The sequence below is a fragment of the Xiphophorus hellerii genome, chromosome 16 (assembly GCF_003331165.1).
Source record: "Xiphophorus hellerii strain 12219 chromosome 16, Xiphophorus_hellerii-4.1, whole genome shotgun sequence".
Lineage (NCBI taxonomy): Eukaryota > Metazoa > Chordata > Actinopteri > Cyprinodontiformes > Poeciliidae > Xiphophorus > Xiphophorus hellerii.
In genome coordinates, this window is record NC_045687.1 from 8,437,910 (window position 1) to 8,454,748 (window position 16,839).

General features: G+C 36.4%; 2 protein-coding genes across 3 annotated transcripts; one reads left to right on the plus strand and one right to left on the minus strand.

Moving 5' to 3' along the window:
• Positions 1–203: 203 nt before the first annotated feature.
• Positions 204–11,360, plus strand: LOC116735241 (UNC93-like protein MFSD11). Its single transcript, XM_032586990.1, is given in 14 exon segments — positions 204–665; positions 1,071–1,126; positions 1,212–1,319; positions 1,407–1,486; positions 2,837–2,933; positions 5,886–5,944; positions 6,124–6,268; positions 6,940–6,989; positions 8,867–8,932; positions 9,015–9,064; positions 9,066–9,141; positions 9,214–9,388; positions 9,481–9,616; positions 11,127–11,360. Coding segments are annotated over 14 exon segments (1,341 nt in total). The 5' UTR covers positions 204–575; the 3' UTR covers positions 11,280–11,360.
• Positions 10,439–16,640, minus strand: LOC116735244 (ubiquitin domain-containing protein UBFD1-like). Of its 2 annotated transcripts, XM_032586993.1 has the most exons (8): positions 16,544–16,640; positions 14,961–15,239; positions 14,646–14,854; positions 14,507–14,572; positions 14,291–14,396; positions 14,120–14,202; positions 11,722–11,764; positions 10,439–11,313 (listed from the first exon to the last, which is right to left on the minus strand). In XM_032586993.1, the coding sequence occupies exons 1-8, from the start codon at positions 16,557–16,559 to the stop codon at positions 11,303–11,305; spliced, it is 813 nt and encodes a 270-aa protein (XP_032442884.1). In that variant the 5' UTR covers positions 16,560–16,640; the 3' UTR covers positions 10,439–11,302. The 2 variants fall into 2 exon arrangements, with proteins under 2 accessions (XP_032442884.1, XP_032442883.1); XM_032586992.1 differs by lacking the exon at positions 10,439–11,313 and having other exon boundaries at positions 11,428–11,764.
• Positions 16,641–16,839: the final 199 nt, after the last annotated feature.

Below are 16,839 nucleotides of genomic sequence, written 5' to 3' on the forward strand. Positions count from 1 at the left end.
AAACACTTTGGATTCTCAAAACTGAAAGCTAAACAAATTCACAATACACAATATTGTATAAATGTCAAATTACTTTGTAACACAATAATTGTTTTGTAATTGTTGAAGTTTTTATTCATATTTTGCAAATGGTCAGTAATTTTCATGAAGGTACGTTCCCCGTGGCCACCTCCGGACGGCAGCAAACACAAATTACCACAAATTACGCGGACAGAAGAAGAGGCAGAACCCAGAACTACTGTCACGACCGTCCTCATGACGACGAAAGAAAAAGTCTGAGTGAAAAAGAAAATGAGCGGAAAAACTGCTTGTAATTAAAGTCACAAGTTGTCATGTGTACTCTGTATAATAGGAAGGAAGTGTTCTCGTGTACAGTGCTCCACTGTTGCTTTCTATTTGCATCTCCTCAGTGCTCCTCTGGTTGCGAATAAACTGTAACTAAACAGTTGGTAAACTTTGTAAAAATTGAGACATTCGGGTCCTCCAGGGTTTAAGAGTTGTAGGTGGAATTCATCGACAGAGGACGTTAAAAGCACTAATACTTATAATGTATTAGGAGGAAAAAAGAAGACAGAATGGCAGACAGAAGGACTTACAACGTTGTGGTTTTGGGTGTAGGATTTCTGTTCATTTTCACCGCCTTCACCACCTGTGGGAACATTGAAGTAAGTTCAAAAACTATCATCTGTTTACCATGGTGCTTTTGGTTTGTAGTGTGGATTCCTCAAATGCTGATTTTGCAGATTGAAGATGTATTTGAATTAAAACAAGGTCTCAAAAATGAAATCTTGCGTTACAAATCAACACGTGCAACTCGCAGCTATTATTTATTTACTTTGTTCTGTACGGTAGCTACGCGTTTTATAAATGAAAGCATAAACAAGAAAATCAGTCTGCTGCTGTTTTTTGTAAAGTGAAGGAAATGGAAGTCAGGGGAGTTAGTCAGGCGCTTCTCGTGTTTCTGATTTTCTTCAATGGTCAGTGAAATTATCAAACAGGATGAATGGCCTGAGGCTAAATAGGCTCTGAACTGTTTTGACAACCCTAATTCATTTTTCCGCCCCTTTCAGCAAACTGTGGTGAAAAGTCTGAACAATTCAACTTTCAGCGGAAGTGGTTACCACAGGTAAAAGAAAGAAAGAAAAAGTTTATTTCACCAAATTAAAAAATGCATAAAGATGCTAACTGTATTTTCTTTACTTCTTCTGCAGTCTAGGGATCATCTATGGAGTTTTTTCGTTCTCCAATCTGGTTGCACCAACTGTTGTTACAGTTATTGGAGCGAAACTGACCATGTTTTTGAGTGGCCTACTTTACAGGTAAATTTGGCTGTGCTGAGTAGAGAAAGAGAAGTAAGGAGGACATAAATGCTTAAACATGTGGCTTATGGCTGTGCTTTTGTTTAGTGGTTACATTGCAGTGTTCATCATGCCCTCTACTTGGTCATTTTACCTGACCTCTGTTCTCATCGGTATAGGAGCAGCATGTAAGTTCCCATTTCATAAATTCTCTCCCTATATTTTGGTTAGTTATAAATGTGTATTGGAAGTTTTGTTATTCCTACTCCTTTGTGCAATGCACTGGTACACTTGAAGCAAATCAGACCCTCAGCTTGATGCTACCACCTCCATGCTCATCTAAACATAGTTGTGCTTATATTGACCAAACAGCTCAATTTATGTCAGCAAATTTTAGTTGCGCTTGAAAGTGTGAGTTTAAAACCTCACTTCTCCGTGGACAGAGACAGCGGTAATCTGGATTCTTCCAGTTTTTAATAAATATGCCGCAGTCTTTTTGGCTTCCCGTCTGTTCGTAAACATCCTAACCAGTCTCCTTCCTTAGAGAGTGACAATTTGCTGCAGATGTTTGCAGCTTAGACCCAGTTGGGTGTACAAAAAGGACAATAACATGAAACACACACAAAACTGGTTTTGAAATGGACATATTGGTATTGAATATAGAAATAGAAAGGTTACCCCAGATCCTCAGATCTGTTGGAAAATTTGCAGACTGTGCTCAAATGCAAGGTCCGTCTCAAAATTACAGAAAGTTTAGAAAAACTCTCCATTGAAGAGTGGTCAAATATCCAGCCAGAATCGTCAGAAGCTTGTTTGTTGGCCACAAAAAAGTCTGTAGTCAAAATTAAACTATCTTGAAAACCTAAAATGAATTATTCCCAATAATGAGTTTATGTAAACTTTTCACCGACCCTATATTTATATAAATAAAAAGACCTGAAGCAGCTATACTTTTTGTACTTGTCTCTAAGCTTAATTGCTCTCACTGAGAATACATAGTGAAACAGCATACAGGGTATTAAGAATAGCTGAAGAAATTTAAAGCTTGTAAATAGTTCAGCATGCTTGCCTTGGGCTACTGCAGCCCATGGAAGCTCTGTTTGTCTGCGGTAAAAAATAAATAATAAAAAAAAAAGAATCAAAGTTGTGGTTAATCATGCGTACAGGGATTATTGCGCCTGGAATATGACGATGCTATAAACAGTGTATCCTGAATTAGAACTTAAATGGGTTAGGAACTGTGTCTCCAAGTAACACAGAGCATCTTAAGTTTACTCATAAATGTTGGTGAAAATACAGAGAAGACTGTCTACTTACTAGTTAAAGGAATAACACAAAAAAATTATTTGGAGCAGTTGTTTTAAGTTTTCTTATCTAATGCTGCCTCAAAACACTGCAGTGAGTTGCATTTTTTATCTTTTGGCCACTGAATATTTGAATGCATTACTTACTTACACACCAGCGTCATTTATCCCTTCTTGTCAGCAACTGAGCGGTGAATATCTTTTCCCTTTTCCCTCCCTCTCTGCGTCGTGCAGTGCTCTGGACTGCGCAGGGGCACTTCCTGGTGGAAAACTCCGAAGCTTCCACCATCAACAGGAACACCGGGTTGTTCTGGGGTCTACTACAATGCAGGTAGCTACACGTTATACTCCAGGCTCAGTCAAAATGGGAATGCATGCATGCTGTAATTCTGGTCCATATTTTGAGGTTTGCTCAAAACACACAATGTTTCAGAACTTGAATTATTGTACATGGAAGAATTCATATAAGAGCAACTTTTGTTGTATTTGGGAATTTAAGATTCCTCATACCAGTTTTTAATTAGTCCTCGTTATATAATGTGTTCCTAAAATTGGAGGAACTTTTATTTTTCAATGTTTTCTTAATTCTTAATGCTAAGTCTCTACATTTATCCAGGACTTAATTGTACTCAAGCTTATACTCAGAATTCCTGTCCAGAACACATTACGTCTCGGCAGGATATATTCCTTTGCTCTTCATTTACCATAATCAGATTTTAATAAAACACGTTGCTGCCGTTAGTCTCTCTCTCTCTGTTAAAACTAAACACATCAAAGCTCCTTAAAAGCACAGCAAGCAAGACTTGGCCCTTTTCGTTTCTTGGATTTGGCCCATTTCTCATGCACGCTGGCTTGGACAGCTAATTTGTGTTTGCTCCAATTTGCAAATTGAATTAGTATTATAATTACATTGGCTGTCACCTGTGCCAAAGCTCCCAATAGGGCCATGCTAATCTGACTCTGCAGGGATGATCACGGCCGTAATAAACTTATGATTCAGTCGCTCACAGGCTGCAAACACAAACACAGAATGTCACTGTTAGCAGTCACGAATAGCCTCTGCTTCTCCTCACCTGGGTTCTTGGAAGGAGACCATATGTATACTGATATTTAATCAAAGACAGAAATAGATCTAGATATTTAATGGAACTTTTTCTTTTTCTTTGAAACCTCGCTTATTTATGTGAAAACCTCACCACGGGCAGAAATTCATTATTTCTAAAAAATAAAATTAATGTAGGTAACATTTTCTACCACTCAAACATAATTTTTCGAATGGTTCACTTAACATCTTGCTCATAGGTGGGTTTTTTTTTTAATTACACTAATCCACCAAGTGGAAAAACCTCAATTAAAGGTCACAGCTTTTTAAGCTCCAAAAAGCAGAAAAGAGGCTTGATGCATACAGATTATGGGTTATGTTTAAAGGTTAAAATGCTTAAAACTTACACAGACCGGCTATAATTATCATGAAAGTTGATGAGATTTTTCTCATTCTTAAATTGGCTGCATAATTATTAAGATATCCATGAGAACAAGGAAGTCATATTATTTAATCACAGCTTGCTGCCTTAAAAGCACCTTGCAAAAATGAAGAAAAAAAAAAAGTCATTATAAAACAAGCAGAAGAGAAAGAAAAAAAAAATCTAATTACTTGGAAAAATTATAGAATCCCCTATAATTTCCGCTTTTTTTTTTACATTTTGAGAAAATACAAACTAAATGGTTAAGATTGTTAGAAAGAAACAACACAGCAGATCAAGAAATACATCAAAGCATCGACTTAAAGAAACATTCCTTGAAACAATTGAGAACTTCTTTTTTTTGAGTTTAAGTCATAGTAAGTTAATCAGTTGTAGGTTGAGCAAAACAAGCTCAGACCAGGATACCACCGCTTCAACGTTTGAGAGATGGTACAGAGCTAAAGCTGGTATGCAGTGTTTCACTTCCTCCTAACAACATATCTTTTTTAAACCAGACAGCTCAGTTCTCATGGTTACAATTCATAAAACATTTCTAAAAGCTCCTTCAGGCATAACCACATGATATTAAATAGAGAACAACCTTCTTTTCCAGATGAATAGTTGTTTTTTTTTCCTCTAGCAGGTCTAAGTTGAACACTGTTGTTTAGTCGTCTCATAAAAATTAATTGATGGACAAGAGTCCATTAAATGTCTAGGATTTTTTTTTTAACTCTAAGGAGATTCTTACCTCTTCTAAGCAAGTTAACAGTGGCTCTTAAATTCCTCTCATTTGTACACCCTGTCCAACTACTGACCGATGATTGAAGTGAAAGATTTTTTCTTTTATTCTGAAATATAATGTTGCAAATGTGTGTTGCTGAAATTCAATTAGGTTTTATGTATTCCACAATGTTTTCACATTGGGTCCCCAGACGAAGGTCGTGCATAATCTTAATCTCACTGTAGCACACAAAAGCTCAAGGCCATAACAGTACTTCAACATCTTTATGCCACAAAATAAATAAATAAACAAATACATACATTTCACAAAGTCTTTCTAATATCCCCATTCCTACAAAAAATAATGTTTTACCACGGATTTCGTTGAGAAGGAAACAGTGTTGGGTCTGTGAGAGCCCAGGCCTCCCCGCCCTCCTCCTTGGCAGAACTCCTGGTGAACATCAAATAAAATCAATCTTCTTAACACCAAGTCGCAATCCATTCTAGTATATTTCTAATTTTTATTTCAGCTACAAAATACATGTATTTTCCTCAGACTTGCATGCTTTTTGCTCACATGAGCATGGAGGAATAGTAGATGCATTCGTTTAAAAAAATCAATGAAGAACAGATGAGAACATGGGAAGAAAAAAGAAAACAACTCCACCTCAAAATGACACATGGACAGACTTACTACTGCTCAGTAGCAGTTTTTGCATGATAGCAGCTGATGTGTTACATTATGGGACTTTTCAGAGAGACAACATTTGTTCTTTTATGTAATGACAAGCAGAGGCTACATTTTACATTTCATTGTGGGGATTTCTGTGGGTGCCACGCTCCATAAACTTCACACAGAATGCTGACGCTGGGATAACATGGCATATATAGTGAATATACAGTGCTCTGTATAATATATAAAGAGCAATTGTGGGCAGTGTGGACTTGTACAGCAGGCTTGATTTAAAAGCTCCATAAAGGGAAAGTGGGCGGCATATTTATGGACGGGTGAAAACAAACAGGCCAGCTGTGCTAATGATCAGAAAGACAATAGAAGCTTTTTTTCCCCCATTCATTAATGGAGTCCCTTTCATTTGCAGCATGCTGTTTGGGAATCTTTACATTTACCTCGACTGGAACGGAAAATCAGAAATATCAGGTGAAGTCAGACTTGGCTAATTACCGTTTTGATTATAAAAGCAAAAATGTTGCACGATAATGCAAGTAAATTATCATCACACAGGATTATACGACTGGGTGGTAATTATAAATCTGTCTCAGCTCAACGGTTTTAAAATATCTGTCGCCTTTTATTAAAGCCGTTTATTTTAATCTCAGACAGCAGCAGGAGGAATATTTTTCTGTTCCTGCTGGTCTCCTCCGTCCTTGGCACGCTCAGCTTCCTGGTCTTGAGGACGAGTCATCGTGAAGAGGAGCTGCTGTCTGAAGAGGAAGGGCAGTCGCTGCTCTCAACGCGCACAACGTAAAGGACTTTTCTCCAGATAATTACACTTCTTTCCCCGTGGTCTTACAAAATCAACCAGAATGTACTGAGGTCGTCACTCAGGAATAACATAACGAATCAAAGAGGAAACAGTTGTGAATTTACTTTTTTTTTTTATCCACAAAATGATTTTCCTCCAAATTGCCAGCCTTGGATTTTCCAAGTGTTTGTCAAGATGAACGTAATGGTACTGGTTCCAAATTGCAGAAATTTGGAACCAGATTTGTCCTTCAAAAAAATTACACTGGAATTTCTTTCGTCCAGGTTTTTGTATCTTCGACCTAGTCGAGCCCAGTGACGGCACTCAAGAAGAGTAGGCTGCAATCAGGCAGATCCTGGCCAGCTAAGATGGAGAACTGTTGAGGGCAAGAAAGGCCCTCAATATGATTTTTTTTCAGGCGTGTTTTAATTTCCATGGCTGTGGACGAGGACCTGAAAAGAAAGACGACTGAAAGTCAGATGAGAAGTATTTATGCACAAAAGCTTTTCCAATGGCATGTAAAGAAACTGAGCTGAATTAAAGATGTAGTTCACTTCATGGTTCCTCTGGAGTAAATCAATGCATTTCTCTGTGTGGCTGAGTAATTGATTTCTAGTGATCATTTTGAGCATTGCAGAAGTTTGACATCAATGTCTCTTCTGCTGTTTAGGTACAAGAACAGAGCCAACACCGCTCTTCAGGATACCAAAACAGAGTTCCGTAAGTTTTTATTTAGACTGTATTTAAATATTACACTGGATCAAAAATGCAGTAAAAGATGACACTTTTACTGCATTTCTGATCCTGAGCTCAAATGATGAAAACCCTTGCTTACAGTGCTCTCCACAAATATTTGAAACCCAGGTAAAAATGTTTTTAAGAAATCCAAAAATAAAAATATCTTTTCTTGCAAAGACATAACCTGACACTTAATAAAACTGCTGCATTTCTCTTACAGTGAGCTTGCCATTTGTTTCAATTGCAGCAAAATAAACCTTTATCTTCATGCAGTCTTCTTTGCAAAAGCATAAGTTGTTTTAAACTGTTTAATCATATTTGACCGTGATTTCTCTTCTCTTGCCCATTTTGAAGCTAAGAGAAATTGACTTTGTATGAACCTCTGTCAGTATTTATACCCCAGGGAAGCAGGAGGTTATGGCCGGGTTACTTGCTAATCTGATTCATTAAAAACACAAACAGGCTTGAGTTGTATAGTTATTGTTGGAGGTGCAAATGGTTGTGCTAAAATGATTTCTTTCTTAACTTTACACTTTCTTTCTTGTTGAATATGCACTTAAATCAAAGGTTGGAATATTATGTTATAGCCTACACATTTATAAGACTGCTGACTTGACAGTTGTCCAGACGACAGTCATAAAAAGTTATTGATAGAGAAGTTGACTGTTCACAAAGTTCTGTGTGCCATTATATTATTGGAAAGTTGAGTGAAAGGAAAATGTGGTAGAAAATGATCAAAATACACAAAAATAACTGAAACATATTGCTCTAGTTTTAATAAATCTGTCTAATTTATGAGGCATTATCACTATATGTGTGTTTTATAATCGAGTTGATAGTATTTACATTTATTGAGATGGACTCAATAAATACACAAGCTGCTGCATTTAGGGTCACAATGTATATAATTGTATATAATTAAATAAAGTTAATAAGGAATAAAAAAAAGAATAATTCTGAGAATATGTTAACATCTAAACCCAAACATTATTTATTTTCTTTTGTATTTCACTGAGAAACCTTTGGAGGAGTAATTCTGTTCAAATACTAAGTACAACAAAAAAAATCTTACATTTACTTAATCTTGGTGATCACTACAGTCTTCATCTTGAGCTTTGTGTTGCAAATGAGGCCCAAAATGACTAATGGCATCACAACATTTCCACCCCCCACAAAAAAACTTGACATTTTCCTTTTGCTTCCTGGTGATTTGTATTTGCGTCACATCTGACTGCTTCCATTCTGCAGCTAGCAGGCAGTTTTGTTTTTCTTCAAGTAAAACTTGCTTTCATGTGGATAAAAATCTCCCTGCTACGCGACAGAGTACACAGACAGTGCCTTAGTGTGAGTTTATCTCAGATTATCTCTCTGTTTGTCAACTGGAAACTCTGCCGCAGTTGCTCCTGCTTTCAGTGCTGCCCCGGGTTGTTTGGATGATCTGATTGCTCTTTGTCTCATGTGTATCTTGTGCACACGTAGACTTGTGTGCACCTGCCTCGAAAGATATCGGGTTTATCAAAGATGCATGCTGATTCATGTCAGAAAGGGCATCAAGGCATACATAAACAAACCTACTGGGATTTCTGCCCTAAAATCTAGATTTCTCTAACAGCCTGAATGGAAGCCTCTCCTGGGTGCTTTTCTTTCTGCATTTAAATGTGGCTCTTTGGCTCATTTCTTTTTCTCCCATCCTCTTCCAGCACAGAACTTTAATTCTAAGGAGAAAATTGGGCTTTAATGTCTGCATTTTAATCCACGCTTTGTGAAGTAGTAAACGAGGCATATTTGTTCAAAAAATATGGCTTCATTAGCAATTCAAATGAGTGCATTGGATTCTATTTTATTTTTTTCTCTTACAGAAACCATCCTGCATCTATTGAAGACAAAAACGATAATGCTCCTGAGTCCCTGCATGGTCTACAGCGGTAGGGGAAATGTAGAAAATCGTCCTGCCTCTTGTGAAATGCTTGAAGTTGGAGCTGAAAACACACTGTCCCGGTTCTCCAGGGCTTGAGCTGTCTTTCTACAGTGGAGTGTACGGAACGTGCATCGGCGCAAACTGCCCACTTTGGAGAAGCAGCCAAGGGCTTCATTGGGATCTCTGGGATAGTGGTGGGCATCGGAGAAATAGTAGGTGGGTCAACGCACTGCTCACAGAGATTTAAAAACCCACGAGAGGTTCTTGAAGTATTCTTTGTCCCATCAGGTGGGGGGTTGTTTGGACTCCTGTGCAAAAACAGTCGCTTCAGACGAACCTCGGTGGTGTTTCTGGGGATGGTCGTCCATTTCGTCGCTTCCTACCTGATTTTCCTCAACATCCCAGATGACGCGCCTGTCGTCGTTGAAACCACCACAAAAAAGAATCCATTTCTAAGCCCATCGTAGGTGGTTTCTCTCATTATTTAACAGGAGGGAATTCAAGCAGTTGTTATTCATGTCATGTTATTAATAAGCATTTTGTTTTCTCCTTCAGTGCATCCATTGCCCTGCTGTGCTCCTTCCTGCTTGGACTTGGAGATAGTTGCTTCAACACGCAGCTCTACAGCATATTGGGTTATGTTTACGCCGAACAAAGCACGCCTGCCTTCGCCATCTTTAAATTCATCCAGGTAATCCTCGATTGCCAATTCTCAGACATTGTTAGCAGAGCCGAGCAAAGCTCAGTCAAAATGTTGTCCTGTCAAGTGTGAAATAAATTCAGCTGAAGCCTCATTAATAGGGATGGAAGGTGTCAGAAAGGCAAATCTTCACCTCGCCCTCTTTTCTTTGCAGCATAGTTGATCTTGAAAAAGAATTACCTCTAGGAAATTGTGATATTTTCTAAGCTTGCTTTTCAAATAGCGGAACATATTTTTCAAGGTATTATAATGAGCAAGTCTTTTAACTCTATGTCAGCATGCAGTGCTATGAAAAAAAGTATTTGTCTTCACACAAATTTCTTTCTTTTTTCTTTTTAGCAGTTTGCATTTGAGAATTTTATTTCATAATGGAGAAAGCTATCCTAACATCAAATGTGAAAACCACTGCTGATAGAACAAGTCACAAAGTACTTTATCATTTTTGTCCAATAAACACTCTGCTTGAACAGTCAATTTAGAGACCAATTACATTTTTACACAGGAACGGGTTGTCGATAGATTAAATACTCATTTGAAAACTGCTTTGTGTTTATTCAGATTAGCAAAAATTAAAATTTGCTGGATGATTTTAAACACTTAATTATAATTAAAAAAACTAGACTGATTTCATCAAGCCAATTATGTTAAAATATGGGACAATTACAGTCATATTAAAAAATTAGATTATTGAAAAGTTCATTTATTTCAGGCCATTATTCTGTTAATTATGCAGATTTTCAACTAATGAAAACACATTTAAGATTAGAATATTACATCAGGACACCAAAAAGGTAAATATTTTTAATACCGAGGTGGGCTTAGTTAAAAGTATATTTAATACGTTCTTAAATATTATTTTCAAAAGTTACATTTAATCTGACAAATGAGAAGATGCTACGTCATTCAAACAGACTTGTCTTTCTAGTCCAGTGGTTCCCAAACTTTACCACAATTTTGTCAAGACATTTTAAAACTGTAGTAAATCTGAAAATAACATATCCATGGAAATTCTCAACTGTCATGTAATTCAAAATGGCGTCGAGGAAAAGTGATGGACTCTCACCAACCCTGACCCTAAAATTCAACATGGCTGCCTTTCACATGAAAGTTAGTGATAACCACTGTAAATAAAAAGTAAATCAATCAACCGATACATCCATTTTGGAACATGGAACTCCAACATGGTTAAGTTGGGTTTGATGTCTTTGTCAGATCCATGTTCTAACTTCAGAGCAAAGTAGAAAAAAAAACAACAAAAAAAACATACATCATGCCTAGCAAACTGTTCCTAGTGCACTGTAGTTCACTTTGTCACAGCTAATTTGCACATATTTACTTTGTAATTAATGCCAAGATTTCTTCTGAGTACCACTAGAGGTAGCTCAAATACCATCCGTGTAACATGTTCCACAGTTGGACAAACATGGCTACAGATGAGATGTTGCAAAGCTTGCAGTTCTTTCTTCTCATAACCAACAATAAAATTTATGTTTCCTGTTAGTCTGTGAGTGCAGCAGTGGCGTTCTTCTACAGCGGCTACCTTCTGCTAACGTGGCAGCTCCTGCTTCTGGTCATCCTCGGCTTTGCTGGAACTCTCTGCTTCTTCGTAGTTGAGAGGATACAGGAGTACTCCATGGATTCACAGGAATTTTGAAAAGCAGGATTCTGTGGTCAGAATCATTTGGGTCCTGGAAAACAAATGTAGTCCTGAAACTCAGTCTTGCATTTTTAATTTTTTTTCAAAATAATGTATCATTGTAATAAATGAAGTACCACAGCATATCAACTGCCGCAATATGTTAGAATGTTATCAGTTGTCTCTTTGGGCTTTGTTTCACTACATAGTTGCACCTAGTCCAGTGTTATGGTTAAACGTTTATATCCTCTTGTTTTATATTATACTCTACATTATTTCTAGCTCAGGTTTGTCTTAATGAAAATTCTAATATTTTATGTATCTACACCTTTTTATGAATATAAATGATACAAAATAATGTCTGACAATCACTACTTTATGTCATGTTTGTTAATTTTGCTTTATAGTGTAAATGTTTCTTCCTTTTGGTAAATCTTTGAATAATAAAAGTTTAACTCACGTCGGAATCCTGTGACTGCTGCTTGCACAAGGCGCTCCCATTGCTGAAAATTACGCACACAAATTCTCATCTATGCATTTTAGCATGAAACCTGTCATGAATAGGGTTTGAATTAATAATATCAGGATAAATATTTAATATGCATCAAATATAAATGTCAAAAATAATATTATTTATTAAAATATCTATACATTTTAAATGTTGAGTATTTTTAAATATATGTAAATAGAGTGAAATTCAAATATAAATATTAAATGTATACCTTTAGTTGGTACAAATTAAATATACCTAACAGGTAAATTTAGCAGATGTCCAAAGTCAGACTGTGTGTTATATCAGTCTGTGTTGATCTGAGAAGATGTCAAAATGTGTTTCCCCTCCTTTATGCTTGAACTTTGACTTGACAGAAAAGTCCTTTACATCGATGTAAGAACTGTAGCTATGGTGCTCAGTGTGTTTTTAGCAAATATGTTTAATTTGAAGTGAGCATGGGTAACTCATAATGATGAACCTTAAGACCAGAAAACCATAGAAGTATCTGAATGTATTGTTCCACATCACAAAAATCATTAATCTTAATGTAATTGTTTTTAACCAAAAATCGCTTTTATTTAAATTATATATAAAATGGATGCATAATCAATATTAAAGAGTTATTCAAACACAGAAACTTGACCATCACAATATATTCTGGTGGGATGCTTAAGTTTGAATAGTCCAATCATTGCAACAAGACAGTATTTCCTATATAAAATGAGTTATGCAATTTTTTTTGTGAATAGACTAGTATATAAAAAAAATCTTAACACCAGATAGGAGATCTTATGTTTAGGGGTTCCATTCACAAGGTCTTTAGTCTAGGATGTTAGCTCTCTGTTTTATTCATTAACTGCTTCATGTGGAAATATATATAAATGTACACATTAAGTAAATATGATTTATCCTTGACCATATCTATATTTACTGGTATTATTAAAAAGACATATTTAACCTATGTAAACATTTGTAAAGACATTAAATAAATGATTATGTATATTGTGCATTATTTTAAATTAATGCATTAAATTGTGATTTTATAAAATAAATGTGATGATAGTGACCATTAGTACATTTGTCATGCTTATTACTAAGTAATATTGTGCGTTAAAACTCAGATGATTTAGTATTCAACAACACTGAAAACTGAGATGTTTATCGAGGTTGACTTTGACAAACTTACATAACCTTCTTAGCACTCTAGAAACACATACCTTGCAATTTGCTTTGCTACAACTCCTGTGATTTTTGTGAATTGTGGTCTTTTAAATTAATCTTTAATTGACCACAACATGGACCTCCAGCTTGTAGCCAGTCTCCCCAGCCGAATCACTTAATTTTAACCCCAATTTGTCAGATTTGTTTAAAAATCAATAACGCTATTAATCAAAAGGAGCATGCACGGCTCAGTTTCAGTGAAAAGGTCAGAAGCCCACAGGTCTCACATTACTTTATAGGTAATTGAGTATTGATTAAATTATAATGAGAGAAAGCAGGTTAGTGAAATCTTAAGTCAATTGTGTCACTTACTGATATAACAAAGAACAGAAGGGTTAATGAAAGTTTACAGCATTTGGCCCCAAAATTACATCCCAGCATGATCTGTGTTATTAGTTTAGTGGAGTAACCTTGTAAGGAGTGTAGCTCAGTCTGGATAAGTCTATTACCTCAATACTGGTATGTTTAATGCCTGAGTAGTTCTAAAAGTCTCAAGCACAGAATTCAGCATATGTTCAGTCGAGTTAGAGACAATATCGACAAATAAAATATGATTCTTGTTTGTGTTTATTGAGCGTTTGTTTTAATTGAGCGTCCCCACAGCCCTTCAGCTCCACCCGACGAACACCAGCTTGATTTCCCGAAGCACCACTTCAGCCTGCCGCACCTTTGGTTGATAACTTGAACAAATGTGCACACGGGGGCTGATCTGCTTCATTTTGCCACTTCCTCACAGTCCTAATAGGTGGATCTGATTGAAATGGACTTGCAGCATACACGACTGGGGCCTTGAAAAGCGCAGCATGCGCTCTGTGTTGTCAGTTATTGTGTTTTTAGATGCGAGAGAATGAGTTTTCACTATTAGGGCTTTTATCCAGTGAGGCTGTTTTAATTTCGGAGTCTGTGTATGCCCAAGAGATTGGTTCATTTATTTAAATACTACTATTAAAATACTTTATATTTAGAAAATACAACTGAGCTCCATCCTATTCTGTAAGTAAATAAAACAATCTTACCTTCTGAACTTTTCTGGGTAGCATACCCCAAACACACATCTGCTAGCTCTGAGTATTAGATTTTTCTTTTATTTTATTTTACAGCTAAATCATAAATCTGACATGCAGGCAGCAACAACAATAGTTACCATCATGTGATAGTCCTCATGGCCTTCGATGGGTTCGGACACTACATTTTTAATAGAGCCCATTGGAACTTTCTCTGTTCTCTCTGCAAGTGAGAAAGCGTAAGCATAACTGCATTAGCATAGTCAGCATCTCCGCACCGCTGGGACCTCAGTCAGGAATCATAATGTTACCTTTTGTTCCGATCCACAACTGATCTTGCTCCAGTTTGAATGTGAGTCTTACTTTTCCTCCGGATTTGTTAAACATTCCGGATAAAGGCACTGTTGGTAATCGTTCCTGTTGGTACGACAAAGGAGCTATTAATCCCTTGTTAGTTCACTTAAAAGACAAAACATATGTTGGACAGCTGTAGCTAACTTGAATGAGCTCTAATCACCACCCCTCACCTTTGTTCCTTTGATAGATGGCATTATATCTTCTGGTTTACCTTTGTCCAGTACTTTCCTGTGTTGCTGAAGACACAATGCAGGTTTTTAAAAAATCCATACAACTTCAATATTTAACAGTGCTGTTGAAAAATCTTACCTTTTGCCTGCATAAGGGCTCTTTCTTGTTTTCCTCGGCTTTAACTTCCTGCTGAATAACCTCTTTCGGTGTGTTTACAGCTAATACATCATTTATTGTAGATCCGACCACCATTATTTTTGCCCCGTTTGTAACCTTTATGTCACGTAGCGTCTTATCCTCTGGAAGCAGTCCTTTGTACATCACTTTCTGCATTGCTGGTGGAAGACCTAAAAGCAATGTGAGAACTCCTTCAGTTATTAGTCAACAGCATTTGTTATGAAATGTTGCTGTTGACTTGTTTAAAAAGTCATTTAAACAATTTCACTCTCCTACCAGTGAGTGCATGGATCCTCTCTTTTAGCTTGGCTCCGGTACTGTCGACAGGAATTTTCAGGTCGTATTTGTTCTTGTTCCAGATAATCTTCAAGTCCACCGTCTCCTGCTTGTCGTCTGCGTCGTCGCCATTGCTAATACTAGAGTCCTGAGTTGTGGCATTTCCTGCATCTGTGAGAGATGTAGATTCTGCATCGGCCTTTTCCACATTTTCACCAAATGCCTCTGCTTCTGTTGGCTTTGCCTCAGTCTCAGTGTCCATTACGGCTCCTTCATCTCCTGCAAAAGCATCCGGTTTATATTTATTTAAATAAAATTAAACAAGAATTCCTGGAATACATTTCAGCAGAATACAGCCTATTCCAGAGAAAATGCATATGAATATAATTCTTTAAGACTAAAGAAAGAGTAAAACAAATCTTTAGTTACAAGTAACTATAGACAAAGCACTAAAGTTAGCATAATGTTATAATCAAATGTTATTAATAAAACTGGGTAAGTTTTAATTTTAGATCAAAGTGTGTGATAAATTTCTAAATCAACAACAAATAAAATGCAAAGCATGTTAATCTGAAAGGGGAGCAATAAGTCAAACAATTAAGAATATTTTAACTGATAATTAGAGCAAACACATTTGTTATCTTGTTTACTGAAATGCAGATGTCTGGTGAAACACTGAATTCAAATAGAAAATGTGATTCTGGGCCTCCTGAGTTTACTGCCTTTGATCAAACAAAACACTGAACTTTCTGCAGAACAACATCTGACTAGTTGGTTTACAATTTCACCTAAAACCAAATTAAAAACATATTATGTTGCTTAATAAAGTTTTTTTTTATACTATACCAAAATGTTTCAAGATTCCCTTGTATCCTTTATAGTAGCAGTGTGCATATATAGTCAGTGGGACTTCATGAGAATCTATTTGAGTACTCCTCAAATGCTCATCTGAACATTTAAGGTGTGAAGATGTTTTTTTTTTTTAGACAACACATTTAAGATTCTCCTAGTTTCGCTTTTTTTCTCCTCAGCCGCATTCACTCTCGAGGTCTTTCTAGCTCTTTCTATCGCTCACATTTAATGAAAGTCACCAGTTTTTTTGTACCATGAACGAAATTTTTTTTAAAAACAAAATAAACAAACGCAAATTATGCAATTATGGCAGACAAAGCAACAAAAAAACCAAACACCCCAAAACTGAGGATTTTAGCCAAAGTAGTCACATTACCGTGAGCCGTTCACGAGATTCCAGTACTTTCGTTAATTATCTTTAATTGTCTTATATAGGTAATGATAATTTACGGTCAAATGCTCACACCTGTTAATGCTTTCGACCTTAATAGCAGCTGTCGTCAAATGTAGAATAATGTAACTGATGTTAGCTATCGTTAACGTTTGCTAGCAGGACCGCTGCTGAACATTTGCAGAAAAAACGTAGCAGAGAAACGCACATTTACATCACCGTCTAATAATAACAGCATGTTTCAAAGACTAAATTAGACATATGTGACATTTTATTGCTACAACATAAACGTAAACTAAAAATGTTCTGTGTATTTGTGCTAAATTTTCTCTATACCCACCATCCTGCGTCGCCATGATGATTGTGTACAATCTGTCGGTTTGTGGCAAAGAGGATACAGGAAGCAGGATGACTCCGATGCCACTAAGAAAAGTCTAAATAAGTTAGTTATGGTACGCCAATGAATTGATATGGATGGTAACAATGTGTTAATATAATTTAATTGTTCAAAATATATGTATAAAAATATAGTAACGAAAACTTGACTTAGTTAAAGCCTTTGTAGACAATTTATCATAAAACGGATATGATAGAAACGCGCATGCGCATTTGGAGAATATTTTATGTGGAAAACTT

Bases quoted from the DNA above. Each gene is read 5' to 3' on its own strand.
- LOC116735244 (XM_032586992.1), bottom strand. The intron at 14,855-14,960 runs GTAGGAGAGTGA...CATTGCTTTTAG, and splicing joins GAGGATCCATGCACTCACTG to GTCTTCCACCAGCAATGCAG. The intron at 14,573-14,645 runs GTAAGATTTTTC...TTGTGTCTTCAG, and splicing joins AGCCCTTATGCAGGCAAAAG to CAACACAGGAAAGTACTGGA.